The sequence below is a fragment of the Rhodnius prolixus genome, unplaced genomic scaffold, assembly GCF_049639745.1.
Source record: "Rhodnius prolixus isolate KJV_2025 unplaced genomic scaffold, Rpr scaffold_12, whole genome shotgun sequence".
NCBI classification, from domain to species: domain Eukaryota; kingdom Metazoa; phylum Arthropoda; class Insecta; order Hemiptera; family Reduviidae; genus Rhodnius; species Rhodnius prolixus.
The window spans coordinates 4,044,729-4,058,498 of record NW_027411635.1 but is presented as its reverse complement, the minus strand read 5'-3'; the positions used below and the strand labels follow the sequence as shown (position 1 = coordinate 4,058,498).

At 32.6% G+C, this 13,770-nt stretch overlaps 1 protein-coding gene across 2 annotated transcripts; it reads left to right on the top strand.

Annotated features, from left to right (window-relative positions):
- Positions 1 to 72: 72 nt before the first annotated feature.
- Ufsp2 (UFM1 specific peptidase 2) lies at positions 73 to 10,408 on the top strand. 2 transcript variants are annotated; one of them, XM_074143080.1, is made up of 12 exons: positions 73 to 310; positions 1,534 to 1,770; positions 3,495 to 3,725; positions 3,835 to 3,984; positions 4,163 to 4,229; positions 4,326 to 4,397; positions 4,488 to 4,605; positions 7,237 to 7,385; positions 8,076 to 8,213; positions 8,670 to 8,796; positions 9,743 to 9,996; positions 10,099 to 10,408. In XM_074143080.1, exons 1-12 carry the CDS (start codon positions 263 to 265, stop codon positions 10,317 to 10,319), a joined length of 1,812 nt encoding a protein of 603 aa, XP_073999181.1. In that variant the 5' UTR covers positions 73 to 262; the 3' UTR covers positions 10,320 to 10,408. The 2 variants fall into 2 exon arrangements, with proteins under 2 accessions (XP_073999181.1, XP_073999182.1); XM_074143081.1 differs by having other exon boundaries at positions 304 to 444.
- Positions 10,409 to 13,770: the final 3,362 nt, after the last annotated feature.

Below are 13,770 nucleotides of genomic sequence, written 5' to 3'. Positions count from 1 at the left end.
TAAAGAAATGCTTTCTTTTTTTTTTTGCAAAATATCTAGTATTTTATTTTTTGTAGTTTTATAAATTGATATTGTATGTTTTCCCCCCTAAATTAACTTTTAACTGAGATTTGTGATTATGTTGATGAAAGTTGCAATCGTGTAACTGATCTATACATGTGAGTCGGATTCACATGTGCTTGGCGCTTTCTGCGAAAAAACGTCAATTGACAGCTGTTAATTGTGACTGAAATTGTGTTTATATTTGACTAACGTGAGCAAAATGTATCCTGGAACTCCTAAAGTTATAATCTTTCGACCAGTGTTCATGGTATTTAATTTTGTATTTGAACCTTTCGTTTGACAACACTAGTTGCCAATAATTTCCCAAATTTTTTAGCAAATGATGGTCTTAGTTTCATATAGTAATTTTAATATTCACATGTCTACCAAGTGATAACAAAAGTAAGGGGGAATTTCGTACTGCTAGAATTAAGTAGAATTCAACGATCTGTGTTGTTTGAGAATTTATGAATTTTAGACAACTGATTCTCTGTTATCAGTAATAATTTTTTATATATATATATTTTATTCAAGGTGGTTCAATGCTGAATTTTAGTTGGTGTTATTGTAAATTAGGCTCAAATAAACTGTGTAGGACAGTCCTTTATAGTAACTGCCAGTTCTGGTATTCACCCGCTCTTTCTAACTATCGGAGAAAAATAACTTTAATTCCAACTCGAAGTTGCTCCACTATCGCATCTGGCAAGTTTTAAATGTACCTGGTCTTTCAGTTAGTTCCAACTCAGCTTACTTATATAATATATCTCTGCCAATGTCTTGTATAAACGTTTTAGCCTGGATGAATCCTGCCGTATTTCTCTACTGCTTCTCTGGTACACTTAATCTTAAATATTTAATTTTACTATCACAAATTGAGTCGTGTAAGAAACCTCTAAGAAATACAGACGGTGTTGACGTGGTCTTGCCTTAGCCAAGACTCCACTCTCTCGACATTCCAGGTACCCAGAAATTGCTTCACATTACTTTTTTGACCAAACCTTCTCAATCACCCATTTTTTCGAGAAGCCTCTAGTTAGGAGCCTTGACAATCCGAAAATATTCTCACTTTTTCTCCTGCACTATTTGGAGGCAAGGCGTAAATGATCTCTTTTAGTCTTCCACTTTTTTTTTTGTAAAATATTAAAAAAAAAAAAAAATCAATTTACTGTGTTGCTGGGGAATCTGTAAATTAAATTTTACTGCAGAATGTTTAAGGAGTTGGCTACAGAAGTTACGTTAAATGGACCCAACATTATGTACAATTAGAACCAACTGATTTTCCACAGCCACTAAATGGGCAACTAAAAGTTATTGAGAATTCCAAGTTCAAAGAAAATGTTTCAATTTGCAATTAGAATGTTTAAGGAGTTTTAATATTTATTATTTTTATTTTTAAATAAAAAACGGATAATATCCATAAATTTAATATTAGTTTAATTGACAGTTGTATGAGAAAATCAGTTACTCAAACCAGAATTTCATTTTGTTTAGAGATTGCTTGAAGCGGCATACAATCAAACTGGAGAAGTGTTTGGGATTATATATAACGATACAGTGCTTGTGACTGGACTAAATTTTGATTCAACAGTAGAAGCTAGTAGTGATGAAGAAAATTCAAGACTTTACAACCGAAACATCTACCCAGCAGGCATGGACTGGTGCGGCATGTTCCAAATAAGAAAGTCACCTTTTTCTATTGAAGAGAAACAATTTTTTTCAAGACTAGAGGTATTTTATGTGTTTGCTTTTTCTTCAGATGTTTAATTCAGAATTCCGCAACTGATGCACCACAACTTTATAGAGCGCCATTTCTTATTTAATGGGCCGTAATAGAAAAAAATATGTTCTTTCCAAGATATGGACTTAGCAAACGTCTTCGTGACCTCTATTATTCATTTCATGTCTTTTTTTTCGAGTTTACTACCTGAAGATTTATCATCTCAGGGATATTCTTGGGAGACGGTTTTTTAGCATCAGGGAATGGTTATCTCAGCGGCCCCTGATCGGTAATTGGACGTAAAATAGGCGTTACTATACCTTATCCCGACATCCGGCTCCGTGCCCTTCCTCGGGCTTTCTTGAGAAGGAAAGTGAAAAGAACCATCTATTCATTTTATTTTATTTGGAGGAGTCTTCTTCAGAATATCCTGGAAGACATTGTGGAGGAAGGGCTAGGCTGAAGGAAGAGTAGTCTCATGAGGGTAGCGCTCAATCGATTTATTTTGGCCCTAGTGCAGTACAGTCGGCAATACAAAAATAAAACCTTGATAGTTAAAAAAAAAACTTAGATCCGACTTGAAAAAATGTGACCGTATTAATGAAAAACAACAGTCAACTTTTGGAGAAGATTTTTCAAATTAGAAATACGTGTATTAGGAATTTTATTAAATGTACTCGACATTTTTTGTTTCTTGAGTAACCTCCAGTGAAGTTGAATTAAGTGTTCTAAACCGTTTAAATTTTCTATTTAGCAATAATGATGTTGTTTATTAGGGATACATAAGTACATATTACAGAAGCAAAATGAAAATATAATCTTGACAACTTAGACATGGTCATAACCGTCTGTCGAATTGAGTACTGGTTTTTCAACTAAAATGGCCATCTTACAAAATGAACATATTTTTAAAGCTCGTGAATTATTCTCACTTGAATACAGCTAATATTTCTTATAATAGTTCCATCTGTAATAACGGGAGCGAGTCTATTTGGATTATGCTGTAGAGTCTTAATAATATAGAAACATGTAAAGAAAAGGTATGCAGGGATAAAGGTAATTTCCCAGTCTCCAAGAGAAATGCATAGCAAGGCATACCTGTTAATAAGTAGGTACTGCAAGGATACGTCTCGCTATTCCTTAATTTCTTGCGTATAAAGGTAATTTATATACTACTTCTTTGCAACGATCATTCACTATTGAGTTTTATGTATATATACCGTATCATCATCAGTTTCATAAGTCTCGTTTTTATATACATATATCCAATTCCTCTTAAGGTGCAATAAGCCTATTGGGCTGCGTTGGAGAACTAGGAAAATTTTTTGTTTGTTTATTTTTATTTTCTTTTGTAAATAAGGGAGAGATCTTTGAATGATTCATAGGTTGGAAATGTGACAACAAATGGTAAATGTTTTCTTGTTTATTTAACTTAAATTTAAATTCAACAAATACTTAGTGGATTAATTTTATTAGTAACATCTTGAGGTGTAAGTTTATAGGCAAATAGACTTTGAGTTCTCTGAGAGAAGATTCTATTTAAATTAAAAGGAGTGTTCTTTAAAATTAACTGACATTGAACCAGCTGTAAAGAGGAACGTCCCAAAAAGTGTTAGAAATCACTGCTTTGCTTGAAAAAAAAAGAAGAAAATTCTATACAATCTATGATTTTTGGCGCCTGAAGTCTTCTCGATGCTTTGCTATTATTGTAATAATTAATGGACTTTTGTTACAGAAAATTGCAGCAACCAACAATCCCATTGTTTTGAGCAGAATCGATGAAGACTCGATAAAAGCTTCTGTTAGCTGTATTGATGGTTTACGTAAAGTCGATTATTCCATTATGGAAGAAGAAGATTTTGCTAATCATTTTCTTTATCTTAGTATTAACTCAGGAAGAATTATTGAGGTGGATACTGATAAGCTTGATAGTGTAATGAATGAACTTCATAAATTTAGGGAGGAAGTAAGGCCTTTACACTATGTGTTTCTAACATTTTAGTAGATAATTATACATAGATAAGAATGCGCTGGTAGTTCAGAATACTACTATATGCAGTTTTTATCTCTTCTAGCTTTCTTTGGAGACGGCTGCATTTGTTTTTGAAGAAACTGAATTTTATATTCATCGCAATATGTGTGATGATGTACCCTCGGATATAACGCTGGGAGCTGTTTGTGAATCAAGCGCCCATCCTAATGAAATTAGCAACAGTGTTATTCAGGTAGTATGTTTTTCTCTCAGGTTATAGAGGCATGCAAAAAATAAGGATTTTACTCTTATGGATCCTTATTTAATGTTACTTTCTCTGTTAAAACTTTTTGTTAAGAATTATTCAAGTATCCTATTTTTTAGGATGATCATGTGAGGGTTTATTATTTAATTATAACTTTGAATTGTAGGGGCCTTATGAACTGAAAGCTATGTTCCGAGTAAGCAATATAGAAGAAGAAGAATATGAACCTACTGGTAAGACAGAGATTTTGAATAATTTCTTAGAGTGAATACATTACCTGTCTTCCTATAAGTACCTAACATATTCTCTGCTTTTATTGCATTTTTAAGAGGAGCTCATATGTGAGGTGAGTGATTCTAAGATAGTTCATCCACCCGCATTACAAACATCCAATATTCCTGGTAAGTGCATTTTTGTACCACACAGAAGATATTACACTTGTATATTTTAATTTTATTTCAGAGAAATAATTTTTTTTTTTCTATCTTTAGATGGAGGGAATAAGAAAAGCAAAACTCAAATTCACCTACCAATTAATTTTCTCTGCGTTGCCCAAAAAGAACGCCTTGTACACAGTGCATATGATATTTTAATGGAAGCTCTTTACAGGTAACTGTGATTTTTTTTTATCTTTACATGGTTTGAGGTCTTTCTGAAAACGAAAAAGCCATTGGTATGAAATACAATCACATGACGTTCTCAGTTGCAATTCAAAAGACATCTGAAAGATGCTACTACAAATAGTGAACATTTTCAAATATGCCTCATAATGTTTCTGCAAACTGTATGCAGTAGTGATACTATTTGTAGCATTTTAAAGCTGTAACATAACATTTACTCACATAAATGACCGAACAACCCACCAGTTAGACTAGGTCTTTTGATTTAGCTTTCGCAAGGCATGCCTATTTTGTAAAATAGTCGTTCAGTTTGTGACGCTATAGTATCAGCCAATCAAGCTCTCATTCCAAAAATACCACAGTACTCCGATGTCCATTGAAGTTGTGTAGTCTTCTCATTTGCTGTAGAATGTTCTATTGCTGCTGTTCATCATAATGCAGTCCTTGCGACCTGAACCAGCAATAGTCATAAGAGTCCACTAAAATTAAACTAAACTGTGTTTTCAGACTGACCGCACAACAGCCTATTACTTTTATATGATTCAGTTTACTTGAAAAAGTTGAATGTGGGACTGGAGTTTTCGTCAGCATTCCATGTTAAACCTTTAGAGTGAATAGTTGTGTGAATTAGTAACATTGATATTCTATTTAATAGTAGTAATTATAAATTGTTTTAAGCTTCCCCTCTAAAGTGCCACGTCAAATAAAAACATCGGCCGTCTTCATGGTATCATGTAATGTAAACATTATAGAATACCTAGTTTGATGAAAATCAGTTAAATGGAAGAGCGATTTTAAATAAATTTCTTATGAAAAACGGGTTTAAAGTTTTTTTTACAAAACTTAGAATACGAGGGTCGTTTGAAAAGTCCGTGCAAAGTCAGAAAGATAGCACTACTGGCGCGTATCGAGGTTATGTTTAGTTAGTAGCATCTCTTGGAAGAACACACACCAAGTTTCAGCCAGATCGGTCTATTTCTTTGTGTTTGGCATTCGTTTGAATCGAGGAAGTTGAGTGATTTTCAAAAAATGGACGAAAAAGAATTTCGTGTGTTGATTAAACACTACTTTATGAAAGGGAAAACGCCTCAGGAGACTAAAGAGAAGCTTGATAAACATTATGGTCACTCTGCACCTTCGATTAGAACAGTTTATAAGTGGTTTCAAAATTTTCGGAGTGGCCATATGGGCACAAGTGACGCTGAACGTTCTGGACGCCCTGTTGAGGTTACTACTCCAGAAATCATTGATAAAATCCATGATATGGTGATGGATGACAGAAGAGTGAAGGTGCGTGAGATTGCTAGTGCTGTGGGCATCTCGAATGAACGGGTACATAATATTTTGCATCAACATTTGGACATGACAAAGCTATCCGCAAGATGGGTGCCGTGATTGCTCACGCTTGACCAAAAACGAAATCGTGTGAAGTGTTGCAAGGACGGTTTGCAGCTGTTCCAGAAGAATCCGCAGGACTTTATGCGTCGTTTCGTCACTGTGGATGAAACATGGATACATCACTACACTCCTGAGACCAAAGAACAATCTAAACAATGGGTTACCAAGGGGGAATCTGCGCCAAAAAAGGCGAAGACCGTTCCTTCGGCCGGAAAGATTATGGCGACTGTCTTTTGGGATTCGCAAGGAATAATCCTCATCGACTATCTGGAAAAGGGTAAAACTATTACAGGTGCATATTATTCATCGTTATTGGACCGTTTGAAAACCAAGCTGCAAGAAAAACGCCCACTATTGGCCCACAAAAAAGTCCTTTTCCATCACGACAACGCACCAGCTCACACCTCAGCAGTTGTGGTTGCAAAATTAATGGAAATAGGGTTCCAACTCGTTTCACATCCCCCCTATTCTCCAGACTTGGCTTCCTCGGACTACTATTTGTTCCCCAATATGAAGAAATGGCTGGCGGGAAAAAGATTTTATTCAAACGAGGAGGTGATTGCAGAAACGAATGGCTATTTTTCAGACTTGGACAAATCCTATTATTCGGAAGGTATCAACAAACTAGAGCAGCATTGGACGAAGTGTATAAGCCTAAAAGGAGACTATGTTGAAAAATAAAAAAGGTTTACCCCAAAAAATTAAGTAGTTTTTAGTTTTGCACGGACTTTTCAAACGACCCTCGTACTAATCACAGAAATAAAACGTCATTTTTTTAAAAAAAATATTTATTTGAACTAAACGGGCCAAATTATTTTTGAAGTTCTAAGGAATCTGAGAATTTAATTGGTTGTGAAAGATCAAGGGAGGAAATTAGACAGAGGGTGCTCACTATGTGACAGTGAAATCCCATTTTTTCGCTAACTTGTAACTGAAATCCCTTACCCTCATTTATGTAGCGTGAACATTTAGTCTTAAGAAAATTTAAATCAAAACTGTAATAATCTTAGTAAGAGGTAGTTGTGTATATGTTTGAGAAGATATTTTGGAAACTCCTCGAAAATTGCTGCAATTTTTTTTAAAAGTTAAAGTGATCATTTGTTACTTTTATTTATTAATTTTTCTTTGAAATAATGCTATATAATAATTTTTGTCATTTATAATGTAATAATGCACGAGAAAAACGTTTAATAGCTTTATACTACATTTTTATTTTCAACAGATGGCTCGATTTGGTTACATTGTACCTGAAAAAAAGTTATTTCAAAAGTGCAGAGAGTACATCAATGCAAATTAGTCACTTTTATCCAATGACTTTGAGCCATTATGTTACACAAATATATTCTAAAGATAAAACAGATGAGTCATCAGGTAAATGAACCTATTTTTAATTGGGGTGTATAAAAAAATCACTACGTTTTAGAAAGAAAATAAACTTTTATGTATTTTTTATTTTTTCTTATTTTAAATTTAATAAAGTTCAACTTACATTCCATTATTATTGTTTGTTATAATTCTACTTTGGGTCAGCTTTTATACCACTCGCCGTTAACCATTTCTTTGATTCGGAAACTAAACATTCCTGCTCTTAATTTTCAACTTAGGCGAAGTTATTAAATTTTCTCGAGCAAAGAGTGTGCCATGAACATAATAAAGGTAGTCAGTTTGGTGGAAATAAGTTTGGTCTACCAGTTGGGGTGTTAAAGAAGTTGAATGTCATTAAGTTCTTGTAACTTTTCTTTATTTTTCAGTAGGTGTTATAAACGGATATAAACAGTTTTTCCTAATAGTTTCAGAAAATTATGAATACATCGTGAGGCACATGAATTTCTAAAACGCTCAAATTAAATTGATTACTTGTAAGGATCTAATTTGCATAGAAACCCTCTACAGTCTCATGGTTATTATGTTAGTAAGCAACAGGTTTTTGTGGATGAATATTTTGAAAACCATTAGTTTTTTAGCTGGAAATATGGCTCTTTTTTTTTATGTACCCCATTGCTTGCAGTATCTAGGTAACAGAATAATAAATAAACATTGTTTTACTTTTTTCTTGTTTAGTTGACCAGCGTGCTGCTCTACATGTATTGTTTAATTTAACTCCCACACAACCTTTTTTCCGCCATGCTAACGTGTTAAATTTTGGTAAGAGGAGTATAAGGCTTAATGTACACCATGGATTGCGTTTTAAAAAGAATGGTAAGGATCTTAAATATTAATTTAGATTTCTACAAAGTTATTGCTATTTCTGATCAGAATTTAAAATTATCGTTATTCCCACAAAAACCATTGTTTTTTTTCGAAGCAAAATAAAATAACTTACTCCTGTAAATCTGTTGTTTTGGATTCGGCGAATTTCTTGCGTTTTCGCTACAAACAAGTCACTAGCTTTTAAAGCTAACTAAAATAAAAATAAGCTAACAAAAGTAAAATGAACACATTATTTACACATTGTCATTATGACATCGTGCTGAATCTGAATGCGGTTGGGGCCAGTCAGGCATGATTATAAATGAGCTTTCCTAAAAGAAAGGAGAAGGAACTTACGAATCGCAATAACTTTATGGAAAAAAATAATTAACTTAATAGTTCTATTTCTTATTTAGATGTCAAATTCTTTTTCAAAATTAACTTCTTTTTTTTGTAATTGGTTAGTCAGTGAAGGCCAGAGGGCGCTAGTAAAAGGTACTTATGAATTTTTTCATTACGATCAAGACGCCACTGACGACAGAGGTTGGGGTTGTGCTTATAGGTCATTCCAAACCATCTTTTCATGGTTCAGGTAGGTTCATACCACAGATGAATAATAAGTTGTTTTCAAGATCCATCATTCAATGAACGTTATTGTTTTTAAAAAGTAACTTAGTTTATCAGCCGATAAACTTGTGTGCTTTCATTATCAATGAAATAAATTTTCCTTCAACCTCAAATAATTTGCTGCACATAAATGCCTATTTGTGATTATTTTAAAAAAAATTGATTTTTTTTTTTTTTTTTATGAACCAGTTGATTTCCTGAATTACTTAACTTTAAGTTGTAAAGTTAAAGTTTCGGGATCTCAGCATTTTGAACTATTTATTGTACTTTCGCTTACTCCAGAAAGAGTAAATATTGCAGTCATGTCAAATTTTCGATATTATTATTCTCCAGAAATGTGTTTTGAGCCTTTTGAATATTTTTAACGCATAATTGTGTGAGTGGAGCAAAGAAGCAAAAAAGAGAGGAAGAGAGACAGAACAGAATATCTCAAAATCTAAAAATCATAGAAACCTCAAATATTTATATTCGCTTTTACCAATTATAACTTCTAAGGTTTCAGAGTGAAAAAAGCCAGACGTGCGACTTTTCGGAGCATTTTTTAATTTTTTTTTAATTATTTTTTTTCCAAAATTGCTCTGAAGATTTTCTTGTGATCACTTTTATTTGAAACTTTACCCGGGAAATTCGGTTTTGAAGGCATTCTGAGTATAAGCTTAATTTTTAAATTTTAAATCTCAAAAAAAAACAAAACCTATTTGCTGTACAGCTATTAAGGTACCATGTTAAATGCTGATTTATGTGATTATTATTGCTACCTAAAAAAATCGAAAATTTACCTGAAAGCAGTACCCCCTCTGTTTAGATGGAGTAAGGGAAAATAAAAAAAGTAATAAAAAATAAAAAAGGAAAAATTGTAATTATGTAAACATTTATAACAATAAGTAGCTATTTGATTTTGTTTGATTTAGGTTTCAAGGGTACACTAACAAAATGGTTCCAAATCATACGGATATACAAAAATGTTTAGTAAAGATTGGCGACAAACCAGCGTCTTTCATTGGATCTCGTTGTTGGATTGGTTCAACGGAAATTTCATTTTGTCTTGATGAAATGCTTGGTGTAAATTCGATAATTCTAAGCGTTTCTGATGGACTCGAGTTATGTACTTTAGGTTCACAACTGCTGCACCATTTTCGAACTGCTGGGACACCGGTTATGATTGGTTAGTAGTTTTTTCAACAAAATATTTCTAATTTTAAATTTTAATTATAACTACATATAATGAGACGATATTGTGAGTTATTTGAAATTATTATACCAACAGGTGGTGGTAATTTAGCTCACACAATCATAGGCGTAGAGTTCAACGAAGACAGCGGGGACATTATGTTCTTAATTTTAGATCCACATTTCGTTCTTGCTGGTGATAAACCACAACTCACACAGATTCAAACAAAAGGTGGCGTATTTTGGAAAGGAGTAAATTTTTGGACGGCAAAAAATTTTTATAATCTTTGCCTTCCACAACCACCTTCTATTTTTTAGATTTCAAAAGAATTATTCAACTTAATTTAATCATAATAATAGGCTGTGTATTCAGTATTTTTAAGGAAAAATTATATTTTTTCAGGAAATTTTGTAGTTTTATTATTCTTTTATAATATTCCTAATATTCTTCTAAATCCTATTGTGTGAACTTAAAAAATTTCTAGGTTCTTACACAAGATTTCTCGCTTAAAAATAGTTCTATTCAAATGTAGTTCTCATTGAAGCGTTACACTGTACACTTCGCATATCAAATTTTTGTCTGTTTTAGCAGAATCTAGAACGACTTAGGTATGGAAATTTTCTTGTAATTAGTGACTCAAATTAATTAAAACTGTCCGGTAGGACAGTTGTATAAGGGTTGATCATCAAAAACTGCACGAAAAAGCGTAACGTTGAAAAACACCCAACTTTGACAATTTTTTTCTCTTTTTCTATAAAAGATAAAATTCCCAAATTTTCTTTATAAAGTAGGGCAAATCCTTCTTTATGCCTGTAATTTTTTTGCAACAACATAGATATAATAGATTTCGAGAAAAAAGTTGCTGAAAATGAGCAAAAACGGCATTTTCAAAATTTGTTGTTGTTCTTCTTGTTGTTGTTACCTTTTTTGTAAACCGCGTACCGCCTAAACGCGTGAACCGATTTTCATGAATGAGGTGTCATTCGATTCGGAATTTTTTGTAGATGTGCCTTTTGGGGGTCTCGACGCTGTACATCGAATGGGAGAGGTGTTAGCCCCCTTTATGTAATAAGGCCCCCTCCAAAATTATTATTTCTAATAATTTCTCTGTAAATCTTGGCCCTATTTTGATAAAATTTGGTAGGATGATAGGGTTAGGGCTTCCCTATGTACCATTAAAGCGACGATCTGCTCTTACACTTGTTAAGAGGAAGTATAACAATCTTTCAAATTATCGAGACGTGAACCGATTTTCTTGAATAAAGTGTCATTCGAATCAAAATTTTGTACAGATTTGTACTTTAAAAGTCTCGACGCCATGCCTCATAAGGAGGGGAGTTTGCCCTACCCAAATAAGGCCCTTTCTAAAACTATTATTACCAATATTTCTATAAAGCTTAGTCCGATTTTGATAAAATTTAGCACGAAGAAGTGATTAAAGCTCCTCTACGTGGCTGTGAAGTGCCATCATGCTCTTACGCCTACCAACAGGAAGTACTGCAATCGTTAAAATTATCAATGAGTGAACCGATTTACATCAATGAATTGTCGTTCGATTCAAAATCTTTGCCTTTTAGGGAGAAGTACTGTATTCGCAGTTTCTTTTTCTTACTCCTCTTAAAAGGAAGTACTGAAATCGCAGTTTCTTTTTCTTACTCCTCTTAAAAGGAAGTACTGAAATCGCAGTTTAATTTTGCTATTTACGTACAAATACCTTCCTATGTTATTCAAAACGCTTTTTCAAAAAAAATTGTTATTGAGGATGGTCTGGGGGACCGCAACTATAATCATTCTTTAAAAAGATCTCTCTAGTGGTAGTTACGGTTCCGACTTAACACCTTATCAGGTTATAATGATAGAATTGCTTATTCCAAATTTAAACAAATCTGTAAAGCGGATATGTAACTTTGCAAAATAGACGAAAAGGAAAATCTATCCAAAAGGTACAAAAATCTCTTTAACAAAAACTTACAGTTTAAAATGTTAAGTATAAGGGTTGATTAAACGCCAAAAGGTACACAAATCAGCAAGCACCCAACATTTCATTAATTCTTCATTATTATTTAAGTAATTTTACTGCATTAATATTCATTAATATTTTTTAGAATTTATTAGATGTCACAGACCTTATGCTGGCCAGTTCATTCATAATATTTTTTTATTATAATTATGATAAAATGAGTGATGAATTATTCTGAGTAGTCACATATACATGCATGTTAAAGTAGAAAAAAAAAGTTAGAGTCGGCCACTTTTTAAATTTCAATCACGGAGGATTTAAAACAATATTTCAGTCTTGAATTCGTCTTACCGAAATATTCGTGAGCACAAATAACACAGTTAATAACAAGTAGATTATTCAACAATAATTATTCATTTCTCAATTGTAATTTAATTTAGTCTCCTTAATTTTACTTATAGTAAAATACTGGTATAATTAGCTGTCCTAAAAATATGCATATCTTATTTATTTTATATTACACATATACAACATTGTGGGATGAATACCTAGATTGAGAATGTAATTGAAGAAAACTATATTATTTGCGATAAAGCCATATTAATTATTACCTATTATAATCGTTTGACTGCTACATAAAATAACAATTATGTACTTTAATGGAAGAATGAACTTAAGCCGACGATTTTTATTTAAAAATAAATAAATAAAATAAAATAATTAATGTATGTTGGTGTGAACATTTTTTTTTTAAAGTTTTTGAATTTTTTAGCCTCATATTTTTTTTCTTTTTAACCTGTAATTAATAGTTTGATTATTATAAATAAATAGATTCTACAGTCTTGAACAAATATTTTGTAGATGAAAATGGCCAGCATAAGGATCTGTGACATCTAATAAATTCTAAAAAATATTAATGAATATTAATGCAGTAAAATTACTTAAATATTAATGAAATGTTGGGTGCTTGCTGATTTGTGTACCTTTTGGCGTTTAATCAACCCTTATACTTAACATTTTAAACTGTAAGTTTTTGTTAAAGAGATATAATTTAGGGTGCTGTTCTAAGCATTTAGTGTGGTTGTGCGTAGCCAGTGGAAGGGGAAAAATTTCATATTAGAAATATACAATGGACAGTTAGCATGGTGACAATTGCGATAGAAACAACGTTAGTGTAAATATATTTTTTTTTTTCTTTTGTCCATTTTTGTGTTAATGGAGGTTAAAAACAACTTTTTAGTTTTTTGTTGGAACAATAGAAATTTCAGCTAATATGTGTGTCCTCCTTTGGTGTGTGTTAGGTGGGGGGAATTAAGAAAAAGACTGAAGTGTGTGCGAGATCTGCTTATTCCCCTCTTATTCGTTTTAGATATTTTCTAAACATCAACTTTAGTTTTTTATTCTTTTCCACTCTTCCTTCATTCCACCCTGCCGACAACTCTGAGTTGTCGGTTCCTTTTTGAATGATTTAAAGTCCCTTATTACTCCACTGGTATCCCTCCTGACAAATCAACAGGCTCTTGCTCGCTCCCTAATGGTCCTCACCCAGCACTCTATCTCCCTCCTCTGGAACGCTAACGGTCTTACTAACTGAAGACAAGAATTAGAAATATGATAATGTAACAAACGATTTGGTATTGTTTTAAAAACTGAGGCACACTAAACAACTAACTCTTTTTTAAATCTTATGATTTTTTTTTTACTTGCGGAAATTCAATATCGTTTTAATCGCACAAACTGTTGCAATAGATGTTTTTTCAGCAATTTAAGGTAGTAATAATTATGTAATACAGGATACAAAGTTTGAA